Source organism: Prionailurus bengalensis, chromosome C1 (genome assembly GCF_016509475.1).
Source record: "Prionailurus bengalensis isolate Pbe53 chromosome C1, Fcat_Pben_1.1_paternal_pri, whole genome shotgun sequence".
Classification (NCBI taxonomy): Eukaryota; Metazoa; Chordata; class Mammalia; order Carnivora; family Felidae; genus Prionailurus; species Prionailurus bengalensis.
Window position 1 is genome coordinate 38,570,150 of NC_057345.1, and position 15,396 is coordinate 38,585,545.

The following is a 15,396-nucleotide window of genomic DNA, read 5'->3' on the forward strand; positions in this document are numbered from 1 at the left end:
CTCATCCATTATGTCAAAGAGCTATTTCTTTAGCTTGTAGCCAAACCATAAACAAAGGCCAGAGGAGCTCTGGGTTATTTTATGATTCCAGTTTAGCTTTTCTCTCTCTCTTTCTTCCTCTTCTTCAACTGTTTCTGCTGCTTCTTTTTTTTTTTTTTTTTTTTTTGGTAAATCGTTTCAACAGAGCATATTTATTATCTGGCAGGCCAGTAAATTGTAAATAGGGTTTGTTGAAGAATGGTACAAAATTCTCAGGAATTTATCATTTCACAACAACACAAACAACAAACCACATGAAGGAAAGGAAAGGGAACTAATATTTAATGGCACGGAACTTTTTTTGTTAATTTGTCTGCATTCTTCCACGTAACTCTCAAAACAACCCTGTGAAGCAAGTAATATCCTCACTTTACAGATGAAGAAGCTGAGGTTCAGAGTGGTTACATAACTGGGTTAGGGCCCTCAGCTAGAATGATGCAAAGCAGAACTGACACCTAAGACTCTGACACCAGAGACGGGAACAGAGACCATCGGTCAGGGCAGAAGCCTCTGGGATGTTCCCCTTTTAGATTCTGTTAAAAGCTATGTGTCTTTTGGGGCACCTGGGTGGCTCAGTTGGCTGAGCATCTCTTGATTTCAGCCCAGGTCATGATCTCACAGTTTGTGGGTTTGAGCCTCACGTCAGAGTCCTTGCTGAGTATGGAGACTGTTTGGGATTCTCTCTCTCCTTCTCTCTCTGTCTCTCCCCTACTCATGCTCTCTCTCTCAAAATAAATAAACGTAAACAAAAGTTATGAGTCTTCCTTCCAGAAAATGACCTATGCGTCTTTACTCACAGTTTACATAAACCATAAATAGTTCATAGGCTCTTCTTGAAGCCCATCCATAAGACCCTCAGTTAAGAACCCTTAACTAAAAGAATGAAAGTAGCTATGGGCTTAGCCTGATTGGCTGTCTAGGACACTTTTGTATTGATTTTCCTTATTAGATTGAACTCTTACACTCATGGAATCACTCCATATTAAGACTCTTCCAACCACAGAATTGTGGATTGTTAATTTTATAAACTCATCTAAGCATGGAATTATAAAATTTTAGATTTTAGATTTCAGAATCAGAAAAATCTTAGAACATCATAGCTGGATGGGACCACAGTAGAGATCAAGTCCATGCCTCTGACATGCCTCTGACAGGTGGAAGTACTTACTGGACAATGAGGCTAAGAGATGGTCAGGACGTGCTCAAGGTTACCTAGTAATGGTGATGGAGTCAAAATTCAAACCCCGGATGCTGACTTCAGAGCCAGATCATCAGGTTAAAGCCTCACCCAATAAAAGGAAAGCCATGCAGTCTTCATGGTGAGGGGAGGGGAGAAAAATGGGGGCAGGAGGAACATCTGTTGAGTACCTATCATGTGCCAGCATTGCCTGTGGGTTGGAGACACAATGCATCATCTCACTTTCCCATGAATCCTGCAGCATGAGTATCATTACTATTTTCATTTTACAAGTGGGTAATTGGCTCAGACTGTGAGGTAACAGTCCAACGTCACATGGCTAGGGAAGGATCGGTGACTGCATCCATTGTTGTATTTCTCTGATGGAGTGGAGGAGGAAAGTCAGAGAACAACACCCTGATAAAGTTTAGCTGGTGCTTTTCCAGGGAGAAAGATTAAACTGACAAATACATATGTTCTGGTGGGTGGAGAGGCAGACACTATTGCTGGCCTGAGTGAAATACCCCTCAGGCCTCCCATAGTCTTCTCTGGTCTTATTCTCTCATCCAGCATGCCCCGGATAACTAAGGTGTCCTCCACGTACCCTGATGCTGACAAGGGCTGTTCTAGATAGCAGACATAAAAACCCTGCCATGGGAACTACACAACTGCTACTCTGTGAACCGTTGGTGTTGTGAGGTCGGGGCTGTCAACTGTGGTGACTCCACTGAGACTTTGCCCCATGAACCCTACCAACACAGCCACAGCTCTCTTGTTCTAACAACCCCTTCTTAACATAAATGCAGGTCCCCATTCACAGTCACGTAAGCTTTATGATGTTTTAACCAACAGTCACTTAATATTTAGAGCTGACAGTGCATGCTCATATACATTATTTCATTTTAACTCCTTGCAGCTCAGTGAGGTTAAGTGTTATGTTCTCCTGTTACAGAGGAGGACACTGAGGCCCAGTCAGGTGACGAAACTGGACCAAGGTGACACATCTAGCAAGTGGCTGAGCCAGGATTCAAACCCAGATTTGTTTCAATTGAAAGTCTGCTCTTTGCTTAATAACCACACTTCTTCATGACTGTCTCTATTTAATTCCCATAAAGGGGATTAGGAAAGCAAAGGTTTGTAGTCCCTCTGTGAAGGTGATGGGCTCACCTTGGGGAGGTGAGGACTTGCTGAAGGACACTCTTTGAGATGGCGCTGGTGCTGTCATCAGAATCCAGGTCTCCTGACTCTCAGTCTGGAGGACACTTCCTCCCAGACCATATTGCCATTGCCATCAGACTGTGTAATTTCTCTTTCTGATCAGGACGTGGAGCCAGCAGCCAGCGAAGATCAAACTCCGTCAGCCTGAAGTCTCCCTCTCATATGAGAGGAGACACACATTTCAAACAAGAACCAGGTTAAATCGCTCTTAGGTGGTGAGCTGGTCTGGCTTCCCTGGTGCAACTCCTGGGTCCTCTTCTTGTACCCAGGTGACGGGACAAGGCAGGGTGGCTCTGATGGCATTTGGTCCACTTGGCTCATGCACCACCTCACTGTCCACTCCGAACTCCTCCCAGTCACTAGCTCCTGCTCCTCACTGACACCCCCATCCAATCACTTACCAAATCTACATGTATGTGGTTCCCCATTCTACATACTCCCTGGAAGCACCCAGGTTTAGGCCAGAATCATCTCCCACCTGGATTGTCAGAACAGCCTCCTATGTGTGTCCTTGCCCAAAGTCTTGGCCCCTTCCAATCTATTCTTCCCACTGTAGTCAGAGTGGGTTTCCACCGTGGTGTGAAACCCTTCTATCGTTCTCCATTGCCTTCATATTCAAGTTCAAATTCCTCACAGTCTGCCACTTCAGTGTCATCTCTTATATCTGAAGTCCTACAGCCATCCTGGACCACCTTCTTCCTCCTGCACACCTTCCTTCCTCCCCTCTATCTGTCATGTCCTCCCTCCAACAGACCCCAGTCCAGTCTGGCTAATTTCTACTCAACCTTAAAAACTCAGCTTAGATGTCACTTCTATTGGGAAGCCTTCCTTGACCTCCCCAAATTGTGCTTGGGTCTCCTTTTACTCCCATACAAAGACATATTTGTCATTAATATGTTCACTGCTACATCCACCATGCCTAGAACTTACCCTAGCTTCTGACAGACACTCATATGTACTTGTTAAGGGAAGTTCCCCATGGCTCTCTGGAATCCCTCCACTACAAGACTCACCATGCTCTATTATAATTGCCTCTTTCCTTTTCTGTCTCCCCAAAAGCTCTGTGAGCCAGGGACCATGCCTTTTGGTTAGTATTTTACCCTGGTTGCCTAGTATGATTCCTGGCACGTACTGACAGTGTGTTTACTTTGATGCACAAGGACTGGGTGTTGAAGAGAAAACCTGGGCCTGGGGCAAGGGAGGGGCATTCTACTAAGAAACACATTTTCTTTCAACACAAAAGCAGGCGAGGTGCTAAGAAAGCACCTCTGACATCAGAGATCAATAGCAGACTAAGTGCAGGTCTCCTCTGGAGGGACCTACGGCTCACTGGGAACAAGTATGTGGAATCCCTTTGGTACACATGCTCAGATACTTCTTCCAGGCAACCCTCTCGATCTCCTTTGCCACAACATCCCGGGAGAACAAAGCAAGTATGGTGTGGAACGCCACCTATACATGTATTACAGGACCTTCTACAGGTCCTGGAGAAGTCATGGGCACACACCAAGTGTGTGTGTGGGGAGGGGCAACGTGACACATAGAAGTGGCCAGGATCCTCTGTCTCACAGCAGAGCCTACTCCCTTGGCCTTGCTAGGCCAAGTAGTTATCAAAGCAGATTTCAAGGTGACTGTCTCAATCTTGGTGACTGCAGGGAAGGGACTTTCAGTTCTTATGATCTCTCCAGTGTTCCACTGGATCCAGAACACTGCTCTAACACCTGGCCTACCTGCTTCTCACCCTTTGGTCAGGGGCCATCGCCCTGCCTCCCATGTTCTCAGCAAGGTAACTGGACCCCCCAGGGCCACCAGGCCGCAACTGACTGGGTGGACTAGTCCTGAGTCATGCCCCGACCAGAAAGGATGCTTTTCTGAACAAAATATGGCAGGAACTCCATGAACACTCATCAAGGGTTGAACAAGGGCTAAAAGGAACACTTCTACTTCTAGGGAGAGAGAAATTATACATATATAGAGTTAATATCATCCCTTTCCATTTTGTTCCATCAACTATAATGCTTTCTCTAAGAAAACTAAGTGTTAGGAAAGGAGAAATGGGTCGATCCAAAAACAAAAGGATAAAGGGAAGCAAAAACTGTCACAATCTGTCACAATCCTTATGTATGGACCTTGACATTAAAATCAATACCCAGGGAACTAGAATGACTAAATAATCCCTAGAAATTCAAGGAAGCTAGAAAGTAACCTCTAATAGTTTCATTATGACAAGCGTGGGGGATTTTGGAGAAATTGTAAGAGGAAGCCAAGAGGAAAAGCAAATTGGGGAATGTCAAAGCAGAGAGAAAGATGTGCAGAGGATGGGAAGGGAGGCAGGGAAGACACAGGGGAGGCATGGGGAGAGAAGAAGAGGAGAGGAGGGTGGGGAGAAGAGAGAATCCAGGAGGGAGGGGACATAAGAAGCAGGGAGAGAAAAACACAGGACAGGAGTGGAGGGGGAGCTAGAGGAGAGAGGACAAGGGGAGGAAAATGGGTGAACAGAGAGAAGAAAAAGATGACACAAGCGTAAAAAGGTGGAAGGTGAAAAGACAAGATATAGTTTTACATGTTCAGGGTTAGAAGGAGTCCAGACCACCCAGGTCTTCTTCAGCAACCAGGGGGATGGTCATTCTCCAGCCCATGTGCTTACATACCTTAGATGGTAGAAGACGTACTCCCTCGTGAGGGTGTGGAGGGGAGATAGAGATGGGAGCAGCAGAAGGCCGTCTCGGAGCCAGTTGGGATGGGGTGTGTCCATTAGAAGGGCAAGGGGCAAACAGGACAATCCAAAGATGCCACCAGCATAACCAGCCTCCATTCTCACCCCAGAGCCTCAGCCCTCACCTAAGCTGAATGTCGGATTCCTGCCTGCCCATTAAATGTTGCCAGACCTGGATACTCGTGGCTAGATGCGGGCTGGCCCAGGCCTGGGGTGGGGGTGGGGGGAACCTGCCAAGGATACAGGCTTCTTCAGTGTAGGGCACAGCAGCTGTAGTACCCCCGATGATGTAGCTGTAGAAGGAGACCTCGAGGGTGTAGCAATAGGAAGTATGGTCCAGTAGCCCACCAAGGAAGCGACGGCCAGTTCCTGCTTTCACAGCATCCCGGTTAAAGGATGTGCTGGACTGGGAAAGACAAAGTAGGGAGGAGAGAATCAGGGCCAGGCACCTGCTGGCTATCGGATCTTGGGTCTTACTACACCTTTGGGTCTCAGCCTCCTCATCTGAAAAGTGGATATTAACCACACATCACAGAGTTATTATGGGGACTGATTACATAAACAAACAGAATTAAATGAAAGCATCCAGCAGAGTTCTTTGGATAGTAACTGCCATTTAACAAATATTTGTGGGAATTTGAATGGGGACAGATGGAGCAAGGAAACGTAGACAGAGAACAATAAGCAATTATATTGTGATGATAATCAAAATGAAAATGTGGGCAATGCTTGCAACTTTGTAATGTTGCTTCCTACATGGCATCTCATTTACACTTCAGAATAACCCCTTGACATAGGTGTTGCAATTTTGCCCCTCTGGGTGCGAAAATGAAGCTCACAGAGATGGAGCAAGCAAGTGATACAGCACAGAGTTGAACCGAGGAGTAAGTAACTCCAGAAGCGCTGACACTCCTTCACAATGGCTCCCTCCGCTGGGGGCAGCCGAACTCCAGCTGGATATCACCAGAGGGTAGGGATCATGGCTGTTTCTCCACAAGAGTGTCAGCTTCACCGATGGAGGTGGACAGAGAGAGGACAGAGCCAGCGGGTCAACATCTCAAGTCCTCTGTTCAAAGACAGGCGAGATGTTGGGCAACTTGCCTTATTTGGTTTAGCCTCAGTTTTCTCATCTGTAAAGTGGAGGTGATAATACCATCTCTTTCACAGAACTGTGAAGTAATTCATCTGAGGTTAAAGGACATTCCCTGCTAACCCACGGAGATCTAAGGAAATAAAGAGACTGTGGTTTTGCTTTTTTTTTTTTTTTAAATTTTTTTTTCAACGTTTATTTATTTTTGGGACAGAGAGAGACAGAGCATGAACGGGGGAGGGGCAGAGAGAGAGGGAGACACAGAATTGGAAACAGGCTCCAGGCTCTGAGCCATCAGCCCAGAGCCTGACGCGGGGCTCGAACTCACGGACCGCGAGATCGTGACCTGGCTGAAGTCGGACACTTAACCGACTGCGCCACCCAGGCGCCCCAAAGAGACTGTGGTTTTAATAAGAGAATGTGTGTCTTGTTCAGCAGAGTATAAGAGAAGAAGGAAAAGAGGGAGAAAGAAAACAGCAAGACAAGGCAGAGATTTAAAGACACATTTAAAGGAAGAGAAACTATGTGTGCATGCACGTGCGTGTGTACATGATACGTGTGCATGTGTGTGCGTGCGTGAATTCTGAGATAAAGCAAGGGACCAGAAAATTAGAACATCATGTCTGAAAGGACTCTTGAAGTCCATGCAGTGAAATCATTTTAACGTGGGTACTGAGGATCAGAGAAGAGACAGGGACGGGTGAGGACAGATTACTTTGACCCTCGTCTTGAGCTCTTAAGATGGCTGCAGTGCAGGAACACCATCAGCCAAGGCCAGAAATAAAGCTCCTAGACTGAGCCCCTTTTGTTTGCCCTGGAAACCTCACCCCTGTGAGGGTCTCTGAGGCCTGTGGCCCAGCCTCCCAGGGAATGTGGATCCAGGAGACCACAGCCTGCTCTGAAATTGGAGTGGTTTCAAAAAGCCTGGGGCTAGCCATCCTATGGATTCCTACAGAAACAAGCGTGGTGGTTTCTACCCCAGAGATGTAAATGGGGAGCCACCTGGGTATCTCTTGGGTGCAAAGAGGAGACTGGTCCAGTTCCTTCTGGGTCTGGCATTCAGAACTTCTGAGATTCAAAGCATCTTACCTCATGGAGAAATTCATCATCTCCACTAATGTCCAGGCCTGGAGTAATGGGCAGGCAAGCCTTCAGCTCATCAACTCAAAAATTGCTATGACCTTTGTGGGCCTCTCCCACTCTGGCCATACAGAAATAATAGGCCTTAGAGAATTAGTATCAGAACAAAGGAAAATGTGCAGAAACTCTCTCCCATGTCCCCACACCACATGCTGACTCTACTCCTCATCCTCTCTCCAATACTGCTTCTTGCTGCAAATTATTCTAGCTGCCAGTCCACAGCCGCTGCAGTCTTCTCAGTGTGTGAGGTGGGTAGCAACAACCAGCCTCTGGAGTCTGCTGAGTCCTTACTGTCTGCAGACTCCTTTGCCGTCTTTTGCTGTGTTTGTGCTCCAGGAAGCTGTGATGCAGGCAGGGCAGAACATTATCACCCATGAATTACTGACAAGGAAATTGAGACCCAGAAAGGGTCATGGAGGGAGACAATGGGGAGCATACACTGCCCTCCCCGCTTCAGCAGGTATGTTAGGCTCCTACTAAAAGGGCTGGTGAAAGTAGGCCCTGGGGCAGGGTCCGGTCTGGCACGTGGTGGTTGGGGGGGGGGGTGGGGGCTTGGTGAGTCCCTTGTCTTGCTACTGCTGGGGTCAGACCAACTGAACAAAAAATGCCAGCTCCTCAGAAAGACCACGTGCTGCCTTGGAGTCTCCCTCCTGACGCAATGGGCTGCTTGAGGGCATGAGCGGAGCTCGTTCACCTCTATCTTTATCGCCCACACAGGGCCTGGCACAGAGCTGGCTGGTGGTCTGTGAATGTTAAACCCAGCTGAAGTGAGTGAAGAGGAAGAGAGGTAGGCAGTAAAAGGGAGGGGGCTGGGCAGGAGAGGGGGCGTGCTGAGAGAGAACCCTCGACTTACGTAGGAGAAGTCTTCAGCATTCTGGCAGAGGAGCTTGGGGAAAATGGCCTGCCTCTGGAACCGTTCCTCATCCTCAAAGATGTTGCCGTACATGAAGCCATTCATCATGGTGGAGTGGGCGTGTATGTCAATATAAAACTCCAGGCTTGTTTTCTGTTGAGAGAAAGGATGACAAATGAGAAGTCTGGGGTCACAGAGCTTGCCTTAAAGGATCAGACACTAAACATGGTGCATGAACGTGCGCACACACACACACACACACATGCTCACATACTTCCTTCTGAGCCGGGCCTACGTGTCAGCAGATTTAGCAGCCGTCTACAATGTGATTGGAGGGGTTGAGAGCCGTGAGGATCAATTTCTCCCCACTTTTAACACCATCTGCCCCCAAGGTCTGAGAACACTATAGTTAGTGGCATGCTTCTTCAAGAGGTGAGGGCTTTGTTGGGTTAAGGCTTAATGTTGCTTACCCAGAACAGTTAATACATTCATGACTAAAGGCACTAGCAGACTTTGTTTTTCGGATCAATGAGAAATACGTTTTAGGTAACATAATTGCATTTACATTGGGCTTGCTTATAGTTTTGGCCTGACTGGGCCATTTCTAGCTGAGGAGGTCTGGGGTAGATCACTGCCCTACTCTGAGTCTCAGCTTTCTTATTTAGACAAATGGGTATCTTAACTCCAACCTCAGAGAAGTTATACTGGGAACCAAACACTGCAATAAAAATTACTATCATTTACTGCATATTTAATGCATGCCAAGCACGATTCTGGGAGCTTTATGTACGACATATTAGTTAATTCTTTTATTTAACCTCATTAGATGTTACCACACCTACTCTCCAATAATATATAAATAGTGCATGGAAAAAAAAACAATACACACTATGCTCTGTAATCTGTAAAGATGACTTTGACTGGTCTTTCTCTGCTCTCCACTTATACATATTTATACATTCCCTAGCCTGAAACGGTATTATTTGCTAGTGTTTCCACCAAGGAACTCCCTGAAGGTAGGGAGATGTCTCTAAACAGCCCAGTGCCTGGACATGAAGGATGATACTCAGGCATTGTATGCAGAATGACTGCACAGGCAACCCCAGGGAGATTGCCCTAGACACCAGAATGGACTGGCAAGAATTAGGGAATTTTTTGGCCCATAAATCTTTCATGTTCCTCAAATCTGACTTTCTCTTCCAAGATATCAGCACAGTGTATACCTGATAATCCTTTCTGAGAGTGGCAGAGGCTCCAAGTATGAAAGAGACTTGTCCAACCTGGCATAACTAAGACTAAAAAAGCCCAGGTCTCCTGATCCCTGGTGCAGTTAACTTATCGCCATCAATGGCCAACGCTAGAAACAGTCACGGAAAAATCTGGCCACCTTTCCATCCCTTTTCTAGTGTGTGTTCCTGGGAAAGAAAGTCCACACTTAGAAGAGCTCTCTCTCTTTGGGACACTTTGAAACGAAGTTACCACCAAATGAAAACCATGTTGCTTCTAGAATGTGGGCCTGGTGACTGTCATTTCATTTGCCTCAGAGTTGGAGTGAAAAATTACGTCTTGCCGAGCTCCCAACTCTCTGGGTAGCGTAAGCTGTCTTTTGAGAGATACAAGATGCACTGCTCTGTGTGATATTAAACTCATCATTTTCAGCTTTGGAGGTGGAACACACAACGATTCAACAGGAGCCCTATAAAAGTCATCTTCACAATTTTATTTTCTTCAATTGTCTGTCTTTTCCTCTGAGCTTTTGATGAGTTGCAGAGGAAAGGAGGAGGTAGAGAGATGACTTAAGAAATGTGTAAGGAGAGGCTGTAGTTTATATCTCTGAACACCCAAACCGGAGAGGGTCTTAGACACCAGCTGCTTTGACCTTGTCTGGCTCGGCGCTGTGTGGGGAGCTTGCTTGTGTAGGGCTGGCCAGCGACTTAGCGAAGGAGTAAGAATTAGAACCTGGTTCTTCTGATAACATTCTAGAGTGGCTTCTACTGCCCTATTCTGACACCTGGCACCTAATGTGATTTCACTTTAAAAAACCAGCAAATACTATTGATTGATTTACATGGTTCAAAAGTCAAAAAGATATGAAAGAATTTATAGGGAGAAACCTCCATATCGCCCCTATGAATCTCCAGGCACCTGGTTTCACTCCCCAGAGGCAATTCATGTTAGTAGGTTCTCACATATGCCTTTCAGAGATACTTTATGCACAAACAAGAAAATATCCACCCTCTCCCCGACATTCTCAATACACACACACGGTAACACGCTAAACACACTCTTCAGATCTGCTTCCTTTCTCTTAACATGTCTTGGAGGTATTTTTTCTCAGTACATAAACAATTACTTCATTCTTTTGAAAAGCCCTATATAAACTATTTAGCCAGCCTCCTATTGGCAGGCATTTAAATTATTTCCAACCTTTTCCTGTTACCAACAATGTCTTGGTGGTTCACTCTGTATATACGCTAGCTCGCCTATGTAATTATATGTAAGATAAATTTCAAGAAGCAGAATTTCTGGGCCCCTGTGCATTTGCAGTGCTGATCAACACTGACAGACTGACTCTCTCAGAAGGACCAATTTATACCCCTAGCAAAATATTCAATGTTTCTTTTGCAATTACACTGACAACAAGGGTGGAATGAAACTTTTTGATATTTGTCAATTTGGTGGGTGAAAAATGATATTGAAGATTAGCTTTAATCTGAATTTCTCTTAGTATAATTCTCTTTTATTACATGGTTAAGTGTCTTTTCATATGTTTATGAACTATTTGCATTTTATTTTCTTTGAATTGTTAATTTTATCTGCCCATTTTGAAAGCTGGATTGTTGGCTTTTATGTGTGGTATAAAAATATTTTTGCTCAGTTTGTCATTGTTCTTTGACTTTACTTCTACTAGTACTTTTTTCCATGCAGAAGTTTTTAAATGCTAATTAAAAAAAAATTTTTTTTTACCGTTTATTTATTTTTGAGACAGAGAGAGACAGAGCATGAACGGGGGAGGGTCAGAGAGAGGGAGACACAGAATCTGAAACAGGCTCCAGGCTCTGAGCCGTCAGCACAGAGCCCGACGCAGGGCTTGAACTCACTGACCAAGAGATAGTGACCTGAGCCAAAGTCGGCCGCTTAACCGACTGAGCCACCCAGGCGCCCCTTTAAATGCTAATTTTTTATACAGATTTATCAATCTTTTCTTTTGTGGTTTCTGGGTTGAATTCTTTCATTGTTTCTTCTATTATTTTTATCGCTCTACTTTTTATAGTTAAAAATTTCATTTCAATTTTGATTTATGTGGACGTAGGCTGTGAGGTAAGATTACACTTTATTGTCCCACACTATTTATGAAATTGTGTATCTTTTCTCCACTGACTTGAAAAGCCATCTTTACCATATACATTTTTTTTTTGTACGTATTTGGGTTTATTTTTGGACTTTCATTCTGGTCTAATCATTTCTCTATTCATTATAACACAGTTTTAATTATATTAAGTTTATAATGTATCTTATTTCATTTATATGTTTAAGTGTAGTTATCACCTGTCACTATGCAACACTATTACAATACCATTGACTATATTCCTGATGCAGTACCTTTCCTCCTCATTACTTATTCATTCCATAACTGGAAGCCTGTATCTCCCACTCCCCTTCACTCATTTTGCTCACCCCCTGCCCCAGGCAACCACCACTAGTTTGTTCTCTATATTCATGGGTCTGTTTCTGGGTTTTTTGTTTGTTTTCATTTTTAGATTCCATATATAAAGTGAAATCATGTGGTATGAGCTCTGACTTATTTCACTCACATAATGCCCTCTAGGTCTACCCATGTTATCATCTGTTATCACAAATCCCAAGATCTCAAGATCCCATTCCTTTCTATGACTAAGTAATATACCAATTATATATATATACATATATATATATATAATTGGTATATTATTATATTGGTATATATATATATACCAATTATATATATATATATATCTTAAGATATATATATATCTTAAAAGATATATATATATATATATATATCTTAAAACTTTTTTTAATGTTTATTTTTGAGAGAGACAGAGGCAGAATGCGAGTGGGTTAGGGGCAGAGAGAGAGGGAGTCACAGAATATGAAGCAGGCTCCAGGCTCCAAGCTGTCAGCACAGAGACAGACGTGGGGTTGGAACTCACGAGCTTGAGATCATGACCTGAGCTGAAGTCAGACACTCAACCGACTGAGCCACCCAGGTGCCCCTATATATATATATCTTTATCCATTCATTTATTCATGGACACTTGGGCTGCTTCCATCCCTTAGCTATTATAAATAATGCTGCAATAAACGCAGGGTGTACATATCTTTTCAATTTAGTGTTTTATAATGCATTTTAATATTTGAAAGGCTATTATCACCTCACTATGCTTCTTTTCCCAAATTTTCTTTACTGTCTTGCATATTTTTCTATGTGATCTTTATAATTAGCTTCTTTAGTTTTTTCTCCCCAAACCCTGTCAATATTCTCAATATTTGAGAATACTATTCTCAAAAATATAATCATATAGGATTTTTGTATTACCATAGGAAGAATTGACTTATAAGTTGGAGCCTTCTAATCCAGAATATGTTTTGACTTTCCATTTATTCAAATTTTCTCTTGGGTACAGTAGGAAATTTTCAAAGTTTTTGTTTTTGTTTTCATATAGACCCTGAACATTTATTTTTGATGCCAAGGCAGTTTATATTTTCACTCTCTGCTGTAATTACAATGCTTTCTTCCATTAACTCTTCTAACTGATGGTTCTATATAAATATAAAGGCTCTTGTTCTCGACATATTAAATTTATATCCGACCCCTCACTAATTCTATTATTATTTGCAGTAATTCGTTGTTTAATTTTTTTGGATTTTCATTTGTTTATTCAACAAATAATCACTGGGTGCCTACAATGTGTCAGACAGTGTTCTAGGCATTGGGGTATGCACCAGGGAATGTGCTGGGTGCTAGGGATAGAGCAATGAACACAACAGAAAGTTCTTGAACTTGAAGAGTTTATATTCTTTGAGGAGAGAAAGGGAATAAGCAAATCAATTAATAAATATACAGGATGTCAGGAGGCATTAGGGCCACAGAGACAAGTAAAGTAAAGAAATGGAATAGAGGTCTTGAAAACTAGCAACATGAATGGAGCAGGAGAGGTAGTCTTGAGGCTATCAGTTAGAAGAGTCTTCCAGGTAGAAGGAGAAGTTAATGCAACATGCCACATAATGTGACACGCACTCGGCATGTTTGAAGAACAGCGAGGAGGTGAGGATGCCTGGAAAGAGGGAGTGAAGAAAGGGGACATACTTTCCAGGTTTGTAAACTTATTACTTGCACATAGGAATTCTATCTCATTTCCCCCGTAGTTTTTATGCTTCTAATTTCTTGTTCATGTACTACATTGAGTAGTACTTACAAAACAATGGTAAAAGATTAGTTTCTAAGACCACTTCCCACTCTGAGACTCTAGGGGCTAGAACTGGAGTTAAAAAAAAAAAAAGGAAATTTATCTGAATAAGGGTCTAAGTTTGAGGTCTTAGTTTTTTTTCCTCTCCACTGCACATATCCACCACTTTGTTGGGAATACCAAAGACCACAAATACTAATTCCAGCCATGTCCTTATTATGTTCTCTATCTAAACTGGCTTTATGGACTCATGTGGTCCAGTTAGATGGAACATGGAAGGCAGGAGCAGGGTTTCTACACAATCTGTGACTATGGAGAAGTGGAAACTCTTCACTGTGCCTCAATTTCCTTATTTTATTTTTAACTTTTTAAATGTTTATTTATTTTTAAGAGAGAGGCAGAGTTCAAGCGGGGGAGGGGCAGAGAGAGTGGGAGACACAGGATCTGAAGCAGGTTCCAGGCTCTGAGTTGTCAGCACAGAACCCAAAGAGGGGCTTGAACTCATCAACTGTGAGATTTTGACCTGAGCTGAAGTTGGATGCTTAACTGACTGAGCCACCCAGGCTCCCCTCAATTTCCTTATTTTACAGGTGGTTGTTGGATGAGACAGAGGCGCTATGACTTCCTTAAACTTGTCATGATTTCTTCTTGTCCTCAGTTAAAATAAATCCCTCATTCTTCTTCAAACAGCTGCTTGCTTGGGCCTTCGTATCAGTACTTGTTATTCTATACCTAATCTGGCTGATAAGTATGTCTGTGAGTCTATGAGTACAGGGACCACGTTGGATCCAGGTCTCATCACCTTTACCTGTTCCACTACAATAGCTTCTTACCTGGTTCCCTTGCTGTTCAGAGTGATTTTTTTAAAATGCAAATAAATGTCACTTCCCTAGTTAAAACTGTTCTGTATTTTGGGGAAGCCAGGTGACTTAGTAGGTTAAGTATATGACTTTTGATTTCGGCTCAGGTTACATGAAGCCCCGAGCTGGGCTCTGCACTGACAGTATGGAGCCTGCTTGGGATTCTCTCTCTCCCTTGTCTCTGCTCCCTCCCATGCACACATGTGCTTGCGCGCGTGCACACACACACACACTCTAAAAATAAATAAATAAACTTAAAAAAAAAAAACTTCTGTATTTCTCTACTGCTCACATGATAGAGTCCAAGCCCCTTAATAGATTTTTAAAGGGCCTGTGTGATCCAGTCCCTGTCCCCTGTCTAGTCTCAGCTCTTGACATTTCTGGTCTCACACTGTCCGCACCAGTCCTGTGGAATGACCGGCAATACCTCGCACTGCTATGCTCATGACTCCGGCTTCACATTTACACACAATAAATATCTCCTTTGCCCGGGATACAGTTTCTCTTTATCTGGGTAACTTTGATACAAGCTTAAAATGTGAGGCAGGAACTGAATGGATGCTCATCAGTCTCATTTCCTTTTCCTGGACCATGGAGGACACTTCCCAGTCTCCTTTGCTATTTGGCTGGGATCAAATGGGATGTCAGCAGTGGTGACAATTGCCACTTCCAGACCTGACCATAACACTCATACACAATCACCCACATTCTCTCTTGTTCTTATGCATGGAAGTTACATGTAAAAACAATGGTGTCATAAGAAGGAAGAAGCCTATGTCCCTGAGTCACCACTGGGAGGAAAGTGGCCAGGAAAGCCTTTTGATCTGCATCAGACTATGATGACATTTCATTG

The 15,396-nt window shown here is 43.7% G+C and overlaps 1 protein-coding gene across 2 annotated transcripts in view; it reads right to left on the reverse strand.

The window, feature by feature from the left end:
- AGBL4 (AGBL carboxypeptidase 4) overlaps window positions 1–15,396 on the reverse strand; it is a 1,479,620-nt gene that overhangs the window by 55,672 nt on the left and 1,408,552 nt on the right. For both annotated transcript variants that reach the window (XM_043574931.1, XM_043574930.1), the window contains exons 10-11: window positions 8,234–8,386; window positions 5,394–5,556 (exon numbers count right to left, since the gene is read on the reverse strand). In XM_043574931.1, coding sequence (XP_043430866.1) covers window positions 5,394–5,556; window positions 8,234–8,386 — 316 coding nt within the window. The remainder of the gene's footprint in view (window positions 1–5,393; window positions 5,557–8,233; window positions 8,387–15,396) is intronic.